Source organism: Ictidomys tridecemlineatus, chromosome 12 (assembly GCF_052094955.1).
Source record: "Ictidomys tridecemlineatus isolate mIctTri1 chromosome 12, mIctTri1.hap1, whole genome shotgun sequence".
In the NCBI taxonomy this organism is placed as follows: Eukaryota; Metazoa; Chordata; class Mammalia; order Rodentia; family Sciuridae; genus Ictidomys; species Ictidomys tridecemlineatus.
In genome coordinates, this window is record NC_135488.1 from 44,544,587 (window position 1) to 44,560,151 (window position 15,565).

A 15,565-nucleotide genomic window follows, 5' to 3' on the forward strand; every position below is an offset into this window, starting at 1 on the left:
CCAGACCCAGTCCCAGGATGTCATCGGTCTGACTCTGCATTTGGACAAAGAACCCCGGGGACGGTGCCCTCCTGTGTCCCGCCAGGTGCTACATTCTCATGGCCCTCTTTCTGACACGCAGCTGTTTCAAGTAGAGTTCCTGCTCATTGACTGAAGAGTCCCTTTGACTCAGGAGTCCCTTCTCCTCCCAGGAAAGCAACCCCCACCCCCAGGCTCACATTCCACCTGGGTCAGGCTTAGCTTGGGGTCATGCAAAGGTCTATAAATGTGTCCCTAACACCAGAAAGTCCAGCTGTGTCCACTCAGGGTCAGTCACTCCCTAAGCTGCACAGAGTTATGGAGCCGAAGAGCCTTGGAGAAAGCTACTCCCGTCTCTTCTTTGGACAAGTCATGAAAGTGAGTTTGAAGTCAACCCTCTTCTCCAAATCGCAGAACTGGTCAGATAAGGAGGAGACGCTTCGATTAGAATCCTGCACCAGTGGAATGAGACCCTAAAATGTTGTCCTCCGGCACCCTTACCCCCAGCCACGGGGGGTTTGTTTTGGTTTTTCTCTCCCTGAACTGCGGCAAAAAGAGGCTCTTTACTGTGATTCTGCAGGAAGTGGCTTCAGAGAAACAAGCCACAAGCACATCGTAGTAACAGTTTTCAATAATCAAAACCTCAGAAAAAGGCTGGAACCAAAATTGCTGCAGTGTGGGAAACAGTAAGTCTTTGGCAGGCCCAGAGCAGGGGGCGGAAATAATTTGCAGAGATTTTCAGCAAAAGGCTCTTCTCCTGCCCGACTTTCTCGAAATGCGTTCTAAAATCACAGACAACTTGGTGCTCCTGTGGGAATCTGAGTTGACCCTCTTACCTGAAGAAATAAATTTTAAGGGCTGTTCAATCCAAGTATTTGAGTTTTAAATCTATGACCCTGTTTTTTTTGTTTTCCTTGTCAAATAACCATATTTCTTTCAGTGCCTTCACTCTGAGAAAACAGAAGGTTAGTGTGAAAAGAAGACTGGGCATAAGAAAATGACAAAAAGTGGAAAATGAGTAGAAAGTTGAAGGAAGGAGAAAGGGCTAATCATGCAGCTGTGCCCGGGGCCATCACAACCATCCTGGGGCCCCGAGACACTGAGTCACCTTGGACCCCTGACTGTCTACTTCTGGCCCCAGACTCCTGTTCATGGACAGTATGCATAGCCTAGGCATATGTAGATATTGACACCACGTGGGGGTTTTTTTGCATTGTATTTTCTTTTATTAGAACATTCTAGCTATACATTCATCTTGATAGATTCATTCATGCATGAGATATAATTTACTCCATTTCAATCCCCAGTATTTTCATTTTACCTTCTGTCTTCCCTCCTCTGTTTCCTACATCACCTTTTGATTTCATTTTTAAAAGTCACCAAGAGATAGAAAAGTTGAAAGAATGGGATGGCCAACACCAGTATAGATTTCACCTAGATTTACTGTTAATATTTTTTAATTTTTTTTTAGTTGTTGATGGACCTTTATTTTATTTATTTACATGCAGTGCTGAGAATCGAACCCAGTGCCTCACACATGCAAGGTAAGTGCTCTACCACGGAGCTGTAGCCCCAGCCCACTGTATATGCTCTTTTAAATCCTAGAGTTGAAAAGATTTTTGAAGTATCCTGTCCAATTTCCATATTTTTTTGAATTTTTTTAATTTGTTCCACTTAGTTGCTAATTGTTAATATTTTGCTGAGTTTGTTTTATTCTCATTCTCTCTGTCTCTGTGTGTGTCTGTCTGTATACATGTATATACACACGCGCATGCACACACAAGTGTACATGTACATATTTTCACCTAACACTTGAAAGTCAAACTTCACTCCTAAACACTTCAGAATATATGTAGGAATACATTTTTTTAACAGATTAAGAATGAGCAGATATATGATAGCTCTGGGAATGAATCTCAAGCATTTAAAAAAAGTAAAAATTTTTATTGTATGTTATATTTGAATATATCCAGGACTGAATTCATCCAGAAGATTAAACTTCTCTTTCTTACTATTCTCCCCTTGTACCAGAAGGTCTCAGGCAACTGTCCCGGCTCTGAGTCAGGTGGAACAGTCATTTAAAGAACAAAACAGATGGCAGGAGTTGGATATTAATGAGGTCAACTAGCTATCAGACCTCATTCCCTCCCATCACTCAGTCACTCCCAGTGTATCAAATGAATTCCTAAAAACCCACATATGTTTCATCATATAAAAACCATTTGAAACCCATGGGAAAATGAATATTTATATCAAAAGTCAGCTTGGGAATTTCCTACATATCTAAAATATGTAGGAAAAAAAAAGTCTTAAGACAAGCTTTCAGGCAGCCACAGAATTTTTTTTTTTAAAGAGAGAGTGAGAGAGAGAAGAGAGAGAATTTTTTTTTTAATATTTATATTTTAGTTCTCGGCAGACACAACATCTTTGTTGGTATGTGGTGCTGAGGATCGAATCCGGGCCGCACGCATGCCAGGCGAGCGCGCTACCGCTTGAGCCACATCCCCAGCCCAGCCACAGAATTTTAAAGGTATGGAGGACAGGGACTGTCTGCTAGGTTCAAATGCAGAGAAACACAGGGCCAGGTGCGAGGCAGCTTTGGTTGGAAAAGACACCGGCTCAAAGTGGAACTCCTGATGGTTTGTCCCAAACGTACTTTTGTTCCGTAGAAGAGATCAGCTAGTTTGGGCAGGACTTTGTCCCAGGATTAAGGGAATTCCTGGTCCTTGATGTGACAGCTGGCAAATCCTTGACAAGGCTCTCCAGCTCCCTGGGGAAGACTGGGGAGAGAGAGTCCCTTCCTGGAAGTCATGGCCTAGAGAGACCCCTCCTGGTCCAGGAAAAGCAGACCTGGAGAGGCTGAAGCACAGCTCCACCAAGCGCTTCACACCCTCTGTGGGTTTTTATCTTGTCTTGCTTTGTGTTGTGTTGTTTTTTGGACAGCAAATACTCCTTCTCACCAAACCTTGGCCAACTTCTGTGCCAAGAACCACTGATGAAGAGCCACCTCCCTCAGTCAACCCGACTCCTGGGCCTGTTCATTCCACTCCTCTAGTCACAGTTTCCGGGCCCAGTAAGCTTGGGTTATTCATCAGCCCCAGCGTGAAGGACCATCAGCTAAGGTTTCTTTCACCTTCCTCCTGCCTCAGGCCCTCACAAGAGCACTCCTCCAGCTAAAAAAAAACAAAACCATCCTGCTCCAAAATGGCTGATGAGGAAGCTTTGCCCACAAGCCTCGGGGCAACCACAGAACAAATCCCCCCAGGCCTCAACTTCTCCCAACCTGGTATTGTGTAAGAGGCTTTGCAGCTCTGTACAACCCCAGGGGATAAAACTCGTGAGTCTGGTCTGAGTCTGGCCGAGTGCAGCATCCCCAGTGTAAGCATGGAACAGTAGAAATAGATCTATCAAAGTCACTTGCCCAAGGATTCAGAGCTGGCAGCATGATCAAGTGGGATGTGAACCCACGTTGTGCAGTCCTTAGTCTCAATTCCTTCTCTCTCTGCTCTGTAGAGACATCAAAGCCTACCCACCCAGTCTTCCCAGGGTCCCCTATAGCAACTAAGCCTATCCCCTTACAAGATGTCCACTTCTTGTGTGGGGAAGTAATCTGAAATGCCTCCCACTAAACTCCATTCATTAGTCAGATTCCACCATTGGGAGCAGCTCAGAAGTTTGTCTGCTCTTTCCAGTAGTCCCTGAGTGCTGGAGAGGCCATACAGAAGAGCCCATGGAAAGTACAGGAGAGAGCAAGTGTGCGTCCTGCCTTCCCTCCATGTAGTAGGATGACCCTGAGCAGCTCCTACAGCCTGCCTGAGCTCAGTCTGTAAAATTGACATAATCTCAAGGGCATCTCAGGCAGGTTAGATGACTTGATGCATAAAGACCTCAGCTCAGAGCGGCAAAGCAAAAGTACTTAAGCAATGAATGGTAGCTTTCACCAGCATTTCACAGAAGCAGACTCAGGCACTTGGGGAGGTGACTTGATTGAGGGTACACTGCTGGCAGATCTGAGAAGGCAGAGGCTCTACTGTCTGTACTCTGCCTCCTTCCTGCTTTGGGGCCATCCCATTGCCTGAGAACTTTCTAATGTCACAGTCAGTTCGGTTACTATACTACACTAGAATTGTGTTACTACACTAGAAATGAGTGCATCATTACCTAAGGGAGCCAAATAACTCCAAGTGCATAAATCCGAATTTTATAAATATTCGACATATAAACACACAATCCTAAGTACCACACCCAGAAACACACACACACACACACATTAATAAGGCCTGCTATGAATTCAAAGACCAACATCTTAGTGTCACCACCCTTCAGCATCTGGAACTGGAGATTGGACCTGGATCCTGGCTTTACCACTTACTAGCTATGAGATCTTAGGCAACCACAGAATCACTTACACAATCTGGGCCACAGTTTCTTCATCTCCAAAATATAAAGGTTGTGCTCATGAGAACTCACTCCCAGGCACAAAAACCCTAGATTTCTAAGACAATCTGGATTGGAGCTTAGGCTGTGGTCCTGGGCATAGCTTCAACTTCAAAAGCATCAAATCAGGGGGTTTAATCAGACACAGAACTTTTCTGAAAGTTCCATGGCCAGTATATGGCAGAGTCAACACTCAGGACTTTGGCATTCTCCTGGGTACTAGAGTTCCGGCACTGTTGGACCCCTGCTAGGTGCGCTCTGAGGGTGACGGGAAAGGGGCTGGTTGCACATCTTTAGACCAAATGCTGCTTTCAACCTCTTGTAACCTGAGTATAGGAAACAACTCAAATATTTGAATAATGAAACACCCAGAAAACTTGCCCATCTAAAACTCCACGCAGACAGAAGAGACAAAGACCAAAAGATCTCAGGAGTGACAGAACCAAGAGGATCCTGACACAGGGCCTGTGTATTTACTCACAAGACCATCTCTGAAGGCTTCCTCCAGATGTTCTTTCCCTTTACTGGTACGAGTGTGGCCAGTCTCTCAGGGCAGTGGATTGTCTTTTCCGCAGGTGGCCACAACCACGTCTCCCATCCCACATGGTCTTCTGTCATGTCACAATCTCTGCTCTCAATTGGTGGAGGCCAGCTCACCTCCACTGAATGTGGGCTGGCCTGTATCCCAAGTGTGACCAACAGAATAAAGCCCAAGTGATACTATGTGACCTCTGGAGCCAGGTCAGAAAAATCCCGGCAGCTTCCACGGGCTCCCCGTGGGATGCTCACTCTCTGGACAGCCGCCATCATGCACAGAACCTGTCCATTTGGAGACCACCTTTTAGGGAGGCCACATATGGGGGCTTTGGTTGAGCTATGGGTACAAAACAGCCCAGGTTCCTAGTGACTTCCCTGAATCACAAAGAACCGTTCAAATTGTGTTCAAAACCCTCTTTCTCTAGAATGGGACAGGATATCACACTTTTTACAAAAATGACGTTTTAATTACCTGTCAATGGAATTAAAACACGTTCCTATCCTATATTATTCTACCGTTATTCTTCCCAGGAAAGAGGAAGAACAAAGCCCTGCACAGGAAGGAGGGAAGGAAATGGGGAAGATATCCCTTGCTGCTGGGAAGGAGAAGTAGAAGAAAAGGTCCTCTAGGATCCAGGGTGAAAAGAGAGAAGTTGCAGGAGGCTCCCATTTCTTATTCTGGACTTAGATCCTGAAAGTAAGACACAAAGATGAAAAAGAGTGAAGCTTAACGAAGAGGAACTTTTGCTCCACTTCCAAATTGGGTGTCTGCAGGAACCCCTCTTTGTTAAGGTTAGGAGCCCTCACCAAGATGGGGGCACCAAGGAAGAATGGAAACAATGGAGTGGCGTGTTGGTAGAAGGGGTGTGAGTGTTCATTTCCTACTGCCCTCAGTTCTGTGTCCCTGTGGAGAGATCCAGACTTTCTGCTATGTGTCTGGAGGAGAAAGGGAGGTACTAAGATGGGCCTCCCTGCTGAAGCACAAGGTCCCCGAGAGATAGGCTGCAGGGTACTCAGAAAGAGGGAGGCCACCTTAGAAAGCACCGCCAGAACAGTTAGTGAGTAAGCACTTTGCCCAGGCACTGAGCTCCCTGCCCTCTGCCACCTCTGCCTTCCCGAGGCTCCCCAGAGACCTATGTAGTCCAGCAGCAGATGCTGCGGCATCCGTTCTGATCGGTAGGCGCTACTTTAGAAATATTTCCTTCCAAGGTTGTTAAGTTCTCAGAAAAGATGTGGGTTTTTTTTCTTTTCTTTTTAGGCTTTGAAAAATCACCTCCCACTCAGTGGAAGATGTGTTTCCCCAGCATGGCCTGTCCCCTGAGGGTCACGAGGGCAGCAGCCATCCTGACCCTTGAATCCAGAATATCGAAGGGAAAAGTCAAAGTCAACAACAACAAATGCCTAAAAACACCGAGAAGTTTTTTATGCATTCTGTGTGGGAAAATCCCTTGCCACAGGAAAACCCGGTCCTTGGTCCAAAGACAGCCCAAAACTCTCTGGGTTTTCCACAGGCTCCAGAAGTTCCCCCCCCCCCCCCCCCCGAACCCTTTGGCTCTTCCCTGGGGCTGTGGGTAAGTGTCCCTTCCCACCCACACTTCACCCTTCTGGCTTCTCTCCGCTTCCCGAGGCTCCACCAGCTCGCTGCCATTGGCAACAACAGCTCCACGAAGGTGACATTCTGAAACCCTGGTCCTGCCCCTCCACTCCAACCCACCTGACTCAACAGCAGGATATGGCAGCGACAGCACAGGCAATGTTCAAAGACACCTGGCTCTTTTTGACTTTGGGGCACTCAAAGAGTTCGCCTCCATGCCTTTGGCGTTAGGCGTGACACAGCACTGGGAGGCATGGTGCCACTTCCAGACTCACTCACTTTTCTGCTGGTGTTCAACCCGCCAGCCCTCTCTGCTCCTGCCCCGGTGATGGCTGAGCCCTCCTCTATCAATGCCACCCTGGTAACATGGCCGTGCCCTCCTGACAGGCTGAGGTCTGCCTCCATCTACTGAGCCGCCCGTGGGCTCCTGTCTGTTCCTCCTCTGGTTAAATAGGAATAATCCCCTCCCCTTCCAGCACTCATGTCAAAACAGCATGATTCCTGCAAGTGGACTGCGCAAGTACTGCTTGCAAAGCGGCCCGTGCCCTCGAGTGGCCACGTGGAGCCGTCATGGTCTGACACAGTTGACCAACAATGACGACATAGCACGAACAGGAAATAATACGGTAGTGTCCTGAGTTGACCTGTTCCATGTCATCCCTGCAGTGTAAACTGGATGCATGGCACTCAAAGAGAAGTATCCTCAAAGGACACTGTATGATGGCGCAGCCAACGTAACCTATTTGCTCTAAGTCAGATGTCTGGGCTGAGTTTACCCAGAGTCTCTGCACAGAACCCCACAAAACTGAAGTCAAGTGTGAACTCTGCTCCTTCCCTGAGCTTAGGTTCCCGTTCCCAGCCCACACCGTGGTTGTGATTGGGGGACTCAGGTCTCCCTTCCCTTGATCTCTGCCCACCAGGGCCCATGCTCAGGCCCCAGAGGCCACCTGGTCCCCGTGACCCTCTCCACAACAGGACAGTTTGTTTTTTCAAGGCTCACAGAAGATCTGTTGCTGCTTCAATCATCTCTGGTCCCTTGACCCTGGCCCCTACCCCTCCTACAGAGAGTCTGACTGCTTAGGTCGGGCCCACTGAGCAAGCTCTTTCTTTTGATGATCCTCAAGTCAACTGACTGGGAACCTAAATGACATCTGTAAAATCCTTTCGCCCTTACCATATATGGCCACCTAATGCATGGGTGTGCTCTTCCATCTAGTCACATATCCTAGCCTCACTCGGGTGAGAGGATTATATAAGGGCATGAATCAGTGGAAGTTCGAGTCATCCTAGAACTTTACCTATCACACACATATCAGAAAGCCTTCTGGTGAATATTAGTTCTAGGAAATTTAAGATCCACCCAAATATTTACATTAACTTATTCATTGCTCCCAAATAGGAGCAGTCTCTTGAAATTATCTAAAGCCTTGTTACTCAAAGTGTAGTCCATGGGCCAGCAAAATGAATAGCAATCGTGAGAAATGTAGATTCTCGGGCCCCATTTGAGACCTAAGGAAGAGCACATTAACAAGACTCCCAGGTGCTAGGAGAAACACTTATCTCAAAACAACTCCCTGACAGGCTTCCACTGGACCTGAAACCTATCTCCTCAAGAAGTGGTTCTCAAAGTGTGGTCCCTAGACCAGCAACTCCCCAGTCACGTGGGAACTTATTAAAATGCAAGTCCTCAGACCTGACCCATATCCACTAATGAGAAATTGTAGGTGCGCCCAGCAATCTGTGCTGTGATAAACCTGCCAGTGACTCTGAGGCCGACTTAAGTCTGACAACCCCAGCCAAAGGCACTGTCCAGATGAAGTGTCCCCAGGTGGAAGGCAACTGGTAGTAACATAAAAAGGCCACCTGAATCTGCACTTCTAATACTACGTGGACCGCGTTGTCACTCGAAACCCACTCTGCTATCCTGGGATACAGAGGGGAGGGATTGGGCTCTGTGGGTGTTGGGATCACCTGGCGGTTGTGCCAGGAGTGGAGAAGCCTCACCGACAGCGCTGGGAAGGTGCTTCCAGATCAACTGACACTACATCCCCACAGCCCCACAACCCCTAAGCCAGGCTTCCCTCGTAATTCTTAGGAGAGCCACAGAAGAATACAAAGGAAACGGACATGCTGTTAACTGTGGCTTAAAGGAAGGAGCTGTCTTCTGCTTGTGCATGTGGGGATACCACACTGAGCTGGGGAAACACAAGCCCATGGCCTCTGGGAGGCAAAGCAGGGAAAATCGGGGCAGGGAAAGGGTGGGCCTGGTGAGAGGTGGGATGGAGCCTTCCCCTGCAGACAGGGAGCACTGGGACCTCCTGGGAATCGCTGGTTAGATCCACCACCTCAGTTGACACCAGAGGGAACAGAGATGAGGAGGTCTGACCAAGATCACACCATGCCAGGAGGCCAAGCCAGAGGGTGACTGAAGAGGGAAGCCCTCCAAGAGGGGTGGGGTTCTTACTTAAAAAGAGTGCAAACAGACACGTCTGTGGCCCCTTCTTTGGGCCAGGCACTATTCCAAGAGGTTTCAGCTTTACTCAGATTCACTGACTGTATGATCCCTACTTTGGGATGGGGAAACTGAGGCACCGAGAGGGTGAATTGCCTAACATCTCACAGCCAGCAAAAGGCAAAGCTGGACTTTGAACATGCAGTCCACTTAGCCCCGGGGGCACACAGTTCACACCACTGTGTCTCCCCTCACCACGGGGTGCCCAGCTCGCCCTGAGAGCTCAGGTACTAGAGAAGTCCCATGCTCTTACAAGACCAAGCCTTCCACACGAGAAACGCCCCAAGAGCCTTCCAGGGGAGAAAGCCTCCACACTGGGCGTAGGTCAGTCCCCTTTCCTCCTGTGGCGTTCCAGAGGAATCGAGGAAGGCCCTTAGAAAACCTCTGATCCAGCCCCTTTTATGGAAGAAAAACTGAAGCCCAGAAACATCAAGGAACACGCAAGGTCACCTTCACACAGGTGAAGAAGGTCACCAATGAGGAAGGCCACCCAGATGAGTTACCTGAGGTCAGGAGAAATCAGGAGAGTTGCCTGAGGTTGTACCAGAAGCAGACTCTGCGGTTCTGACTCCCTGGTTTCCCCCTCTCCTCTCCTCCTCTCCTCCTTCTCTCCTCTCCTCCTGCTCTCCCTCCTCCTCTCCTCCTCCTCTCCCTCCTTCTCTCCAAAGCCTCTTACCTGCAGCTCTGCATTCTTGCCCCTTGTTGCTTCTTGCCTGGGGAAGGCTGCCAGGCCAGACTTTCACCTTCAGTGGAAGCACAGCTGTCCAGGCAGGGATTTATACCCTCCTGCACCCTGGGATTTCCTAACCAGGCTGTGTCACTGGCTCCAACTGGGTGATGGTGGACACACCTTTTTCCTCCTCAGGGCAGCGCCCCCAGGCCATGATCACCAGATGGGGAAGTGGCCAAGGAAACTCTGGGTAAGTTTCCCTATTTTTTGTGACTTTTTAAAAATTACGTATTTCCAGCTGAGAAGTGGTTTTAAAGTGCTGTGTGTTTTTCCACTCAACCACGGTCCCATTAAAGGTAAAAGCAGATCTTCAAACCAGCAGCACAATTGGTCCCCAATCCCACCTCCAAGGAATCATTCTGGGATCTAGGGAAGATTAAGGTTAAGTCTATGGTTTCTTCTTCTTTTTCTTTTAAGGGTTTATTTTTATTAGTTTTAGGTGGACACAATATCTTTACATTTATGCGGTGCTGAGGATCAAACCCAGTGCCTCGTGCATGTTAGGTGAGCACTCTACCACTGAGCCACAACCCCAGCCCCTGGTTTCTTCTTTTTTCTTTCTCTTTTATTTCATTCTTACATGACTTTTTCATTGCCAGGTGATAGGTGTTATTTTTTTTAAATTTTTCTTCCAGTTTGTGGAATTTGTCTGAGTAGTTTCTATTCCGATTGACAGTGGACTAAGTCACTAAATCACATCCATATAAAACAACTATCTCATCTACCTTCTACGGGGCCTGAAGGTGCTTTGGCTTGCTCCTCTGACCCACATGTGTCCCCTCCATGAACAGTGAGCCTGACCTGCAGCTGCCTCTGGAGCTGGTCCATAGACCCCCAGGTCCTCTATAGACCACACCTGCACAGAACCAATTTTGGTCAACACCTCCTACTTCATTGATTCAAATCCATGTGGGTCAGTCCAGACAGGACTTCAAAGAACTGGTGGCCCAGGGCTCTCCTTGCTATGAACAGGAAGCCAAGAAGAGGAGCATAAGAACTTGGCCATAGCCTCCCCCAAAAGGCGAGAACCAGACTTGAACCTTCCTGAGCCATCAGCCCTGCACGGCCTCTGCAGTCTCGGGGTTCCCTCACAGATGTTAGGAAATGTCACATAGCCTAGAGGGGTGTAGTTCAGGGTCCCCCTATTGGTGGATGGAAAAGAAGAATGCTTTTCAAAACAGACTTTAAAATCAAACATTAACTTTGATGACACTTTTCTGCCCGGTTGATTCAAATCTTCACATTCTTATAGGTGAAAAAGGGCAGATATGAAAACTTTTTTGCAGGAATCTTGGGAATTTCATACCCAGAACAAATGGCACAAAGTCAAAGGGCCCATTTGGCCCTAGTGTTATTCTCTTCCTAGCAAGAAAGGTAACTCTCAGAGGTTTCAACTCAGATGGAGTAAATAACATCTGAGAAAAATGTTAGACCTAGATGGAAACTCGGGGATAATAAAATCCATTCTCCAGTTTAAAAAGAGAAAACTGGGGTACAGGCACTTAGGAGGGCCAAGAGTGAAATGACATGATGGATTTTGACTTCATGAAGGGTAGAATTCTTAAGGAAGCTGGGAATACCCCAGAGTGGAGTTTGTTGGACAAAGGGTATATTACATTCCCACATAGGTGTATTCATTTTGCAAACATCGGATGAGAGAGTAATACTTGTCCCATCCTTTTGACATGGTAAGATTGAAAAGGAAGCTATAAACTTGGGGTTAAACCAAATAAATTTTGAGGGTATGAATTCCCCCCCACCAGGAAGCTTTTCCTAAATACCATCATCACCCCAGAAGAAAGGACATGCACATAATCCAGTCCTCCTGGCCCCGCTCACTGTACCCGAGTGAACACATCCCTCCCAGCTGATCTTCCTTGTTGGGGGTCTTCTTTGCTAACCCACACAGGCAGCCCAGGGCTTAATGCTGCCCAGAGGGGAAGTGAAATCATGCAATCTGCCCTTGGCCTGAAGGGTAACTGCTGATCCTGTGACCTAGAAAGAGGAATTTGCATAACCTTCCTTTTTTATTTTTTTCTATGGGACAAGTCAATCACAGAGTCACAGGATTGCTTGAAGAGTCCTTCCAAGAACTAATCCTCGAACTCGACAGTCACCTGCGACTAACCCCCCAGCCTGCTGCAGGAGTCACAGGGCAATGGCTACTTCTCCTGTCTCTTCCATCATCTTCTCATGAGCCACGGTGTATGGCAACCCTCAGCTCAACTTCTCCACTAGCTGATGGGAAATGCGCAAGGCACAGAACGTTCTAGAGCATCTCGAAATCCTCTGAGGGGAACGTTGCTCAGGGTGTTTATTGCGCTGATTGAAGCAATGATCCTTCACTTTTTAGAATGAAGGAGGCCTTTCCAGGGTCAGTTCTGGCTCACAAATCAGCAGCGCCCTCTAAAGACCCTGTGGCGAGGCCCTGACCTCTGTGCTTCCTCGTGATGTGCAGGCCGACGGAGGGGGGAAGGTAAGAGGGAAGCTTGGAAAGAGGAGGAAGGCACCTGTTGGTCTCTATGTCATGTATCTGTTTTTTCACGACAACCTCAGCTTCAAATACTCCAGCGTATTACCGTCACCAACTCAACTCATTCTTATCAGATCAGAGTTCCAGAATTGAGCGGCTAGAAAATACAGTCATTAAGCCCCTAGGACAAAATTTAGCTATAAAAACCTCAAAAAGAGAATTTTAAGGCCTGCCCTGGTCTACTTGTCAATCACAGGAAAAAAAAAAAAAAACAACTCTATGTCTTCTTCATGGAGCAGAAGGATGACTATCCCCTCCACATAGGTAACTTACAGACATACTGACAATTCAGATATCAACTCCAGGTGGCTTCAGCCTCCTCACCTGTACAGTGAGTGCTCTGTGTCCATTTGCTACTGCTGTTGTAACAAATGACCACAACTAGTGGCTTAAAACAATTGTCGCTCCAGAGGTTGGAAGTGTGACTCGGGTCCCAGTGGGATAGGATCACGGATGAGCAATGCCGACTTCCTTGTGCAGACCCCGTTGAGCACCTGCAGATTTCCTTTCTGTAACCCCAGAGTATGTCACATCACCTTCTTCTCCTTTGGGTCTCTCACCTCCCTCTTAGCGGGACTCTTTTGATCACCTTTGGGTTCCACACAAATAACCCACTATAATCTCCCTCCTCCCCAAATCCTTAACATATTACATGGCCTGTTTACAGTTTCTAGGGATAGGGACATAGACATCTTTGACTCCATTGTTGATCCCATCGTGAGCTGAAAGTTTCCTTCCAGTTTTCAGTGTGAGCTTTACAATTCTAAACAGAGACTTTGCAAAGAGGTTCTGGCCTGCATGGTGGTGTGCCACTGTGAGACCGCGGCAGCCCAGGAGTGTAGGGCCAACCTGGGCCACACAGCAAGACCCCATTTCTTTAGAAAGAAAATGACTCTGCATAGTTGTGGACTGGAATGCCATCATTCCTTTCACGCCCAAGGTGAAGATTGTCTGGGAAAGGGAGATAGGGGTATGCCTTGAGATTTACAGGAGCAATTTGATTTTGCCACTGAGTACAGAGAAAGTCCCATCTTCATTGTGGAAGAGCTTTTGTGTTCCAGTCTTTCCTTTTAGTTCTTTTCTCCCATAATGAGTTTCCAAGAGAGAAACTGGGAAAGGAAAAGAATTCCAGGGAGGCCAGTTGCAACACGGATGGCCACAGGCCACTCTCTCTCCAGCCTGTTCTCCCCCAGGACTCAAAGCCTAGGTGGCAGGCAACTGGAACTCAGTCCCATCTCCATGCCTACTGCCCCTCCCACGGGCACCCAGGCCCAGTCTATCATGGAGACTTCCTTCCACCCATGGGTGGATGTTGGCTAGAATAGCTGGTGGGTGGGGTGGTGGGGTCCCAGATCTTTTTTGCACATGTCCAAAACTAAATAACACAAAGAGTCTCCAGAGATCATTGATTTTTTCAGGAACAGATATTGCAAGGGAAACACATGTGTCCTAAGCAACGTGTGTCTGTACTCAAGGAGGCTGAGGCCAAGGGAAGTTTTTAAGGGAAAAAAAGGAAGAGGTTTATATGCTTTATTTTGAAATAGTAACCTTTGGCTATAAGGATCAATAGCAAGAGTGGCTTCAGTCAAAGATGAAACAGGAAGTTGTTGGACAGAGTTTTTGCAGAAGTATTTTTCTGTTTTGTTTTGTCTTGTTTTTTTGAATAAGATTGTGGTTGCCTATGTACAAAGCTGTGGTTCTGGCAGAGTCTTCTGCCATCATTCTAATGAGGCACAAGCGCACAAGATCCCCTTCCTTCACAACTTCCCTGTTTTATTTATCATTATTTTTGTGGTTGTTAGGGTTTTACAAAATGATTTGATGGCCTTAATTCGATAACCTTCGCCCATGGGATGGGAGAAACCCTAGAAACAGGCCTCACAGGATACCAACAGGCCACTCCTGGAGGTGGGCCCAACTCTTGCTGCTCCGGAGAAGAGATGAAACACTCCTTTTCCCTAAGAACCAGAAAGGGGGACGATTGGCTTGGGATGCAGACTTGATTTCCATTCTGCACGAGTGGGCAGAATGGAAATCAAGTGGGACGTGTTCTGCCAGTGGTCCAGATGCCTCACTTCCCCGTCTGTTGCAAGCAGAGAAGACCCCAGTCCTGAGGATCTCATGGACACAACCAAGTCAGTCTTGTCAGGCACCTAGAGCTGAGAGGTGCTGAGACACGGCCGCCTCCAGCATCTGACTTTGCGCTCATTCCGCTCACGTCAAGGTCCGGCTCCAGTCCTGGGGTCCCTGTCTCCCACGGACCCATCATGACGGGATCTGATGCTACATTTATTCCCACCAGGCTTAGCAGGAAGACTATCAGACAAAAATGATGGGGTTCCAACGCCCAAACCGGCCTCGGCCATTCTTCCAGACCCACCCCCCGCCCCGCCCACTCTCCACATTCCCCTTCCCTCCTCTCAGCCCCCACCACCCCACCCACCAGCTCTTCCAGCCAATATCTCCTGGGCTCCTCTGGGCTTCTGTTAGAAGTGCAAATTACAAATAGATGATTGACTGAATGGGCTTTAGACTTACAGTGAAAATGGAACCAAACAAATTTTTAAGTGTGGTCTCTAAGCTAGGACTCCCAGACGTGTGTCAGGTGTGCATGTGTGATATGTGTGTGTGTGTGTGCGCGCGCGTGTGTGATATGTTTGATTCTTTTTTTAATGAATTGCTGCCCTTCCTTCTAGCTCCCCCAAGGTTTGCCCAGCCCCCCAATGCTTCACGAACAATTCTTACTGCTTCCAGCCAATATGTGGCAGGGCCTCCGGGAGGTAAGAAGAGAGACCCCAGACACTGCAATTTTGAAACTCTTAGTATATTAAATCTTAAAGACCCATGCCCAGCTTTATTTTAAAAGTTTACCTTTAGAAAGTAAATGGTTTAGGTCTCAAAGTGACCTCATATGCATAACCCGTTTGAGATAAAACCTGAAAGTCATCGTCCACAACCTTTCCTGACTGTGAGTCCTGGGTCAGTGGCCCTTCTGGCCATCCTTGCTCACACCCCCACCCCATCCTCTGACCACTCACCTCATCCATTCCCAGCTGCTGTATCACCTTCAGCTTCTAGGCAACCCTTTCCCTGACTCACGGGACCTGCTCTGCTTTGGAATGATCTCTCGGTCACATGAAGAACAGTTTCCTTGATTCAGCTGGCATCTGGGCCCCGAGCTTCTGCAAAGCAGCGATTGAGCCT

At 47.9% G+C, this 15,565-nt stretch overlaps 1 protein-coding gene across 1 annotated transcript in view; it reads right to left on the minus strand.

Moving 5' to 3' along the window:
* The window catches only part of Il1r2 (interleukin 1 receptor type 2), a 37,158-nt gene extending 27,276 nt beyond the window's left edge, over positions 1-9,882 (minus strand). Inside the window, exon 1 of the mRNA XM_005338490.5 lies at positions 9,775-9,882. Coding sequence (XP_005338547.3) covers positions 9,775-9,788 — 14 coding nt within the window. The 5' untranslated portion in view covers positions 9,789-9,882. The remainder of the gene's footprint in view (positions 1-9,774) is intronic.
* Between the last annotated feature and the right edge of the window lie 5,683 nt (positions 9,883-15,565).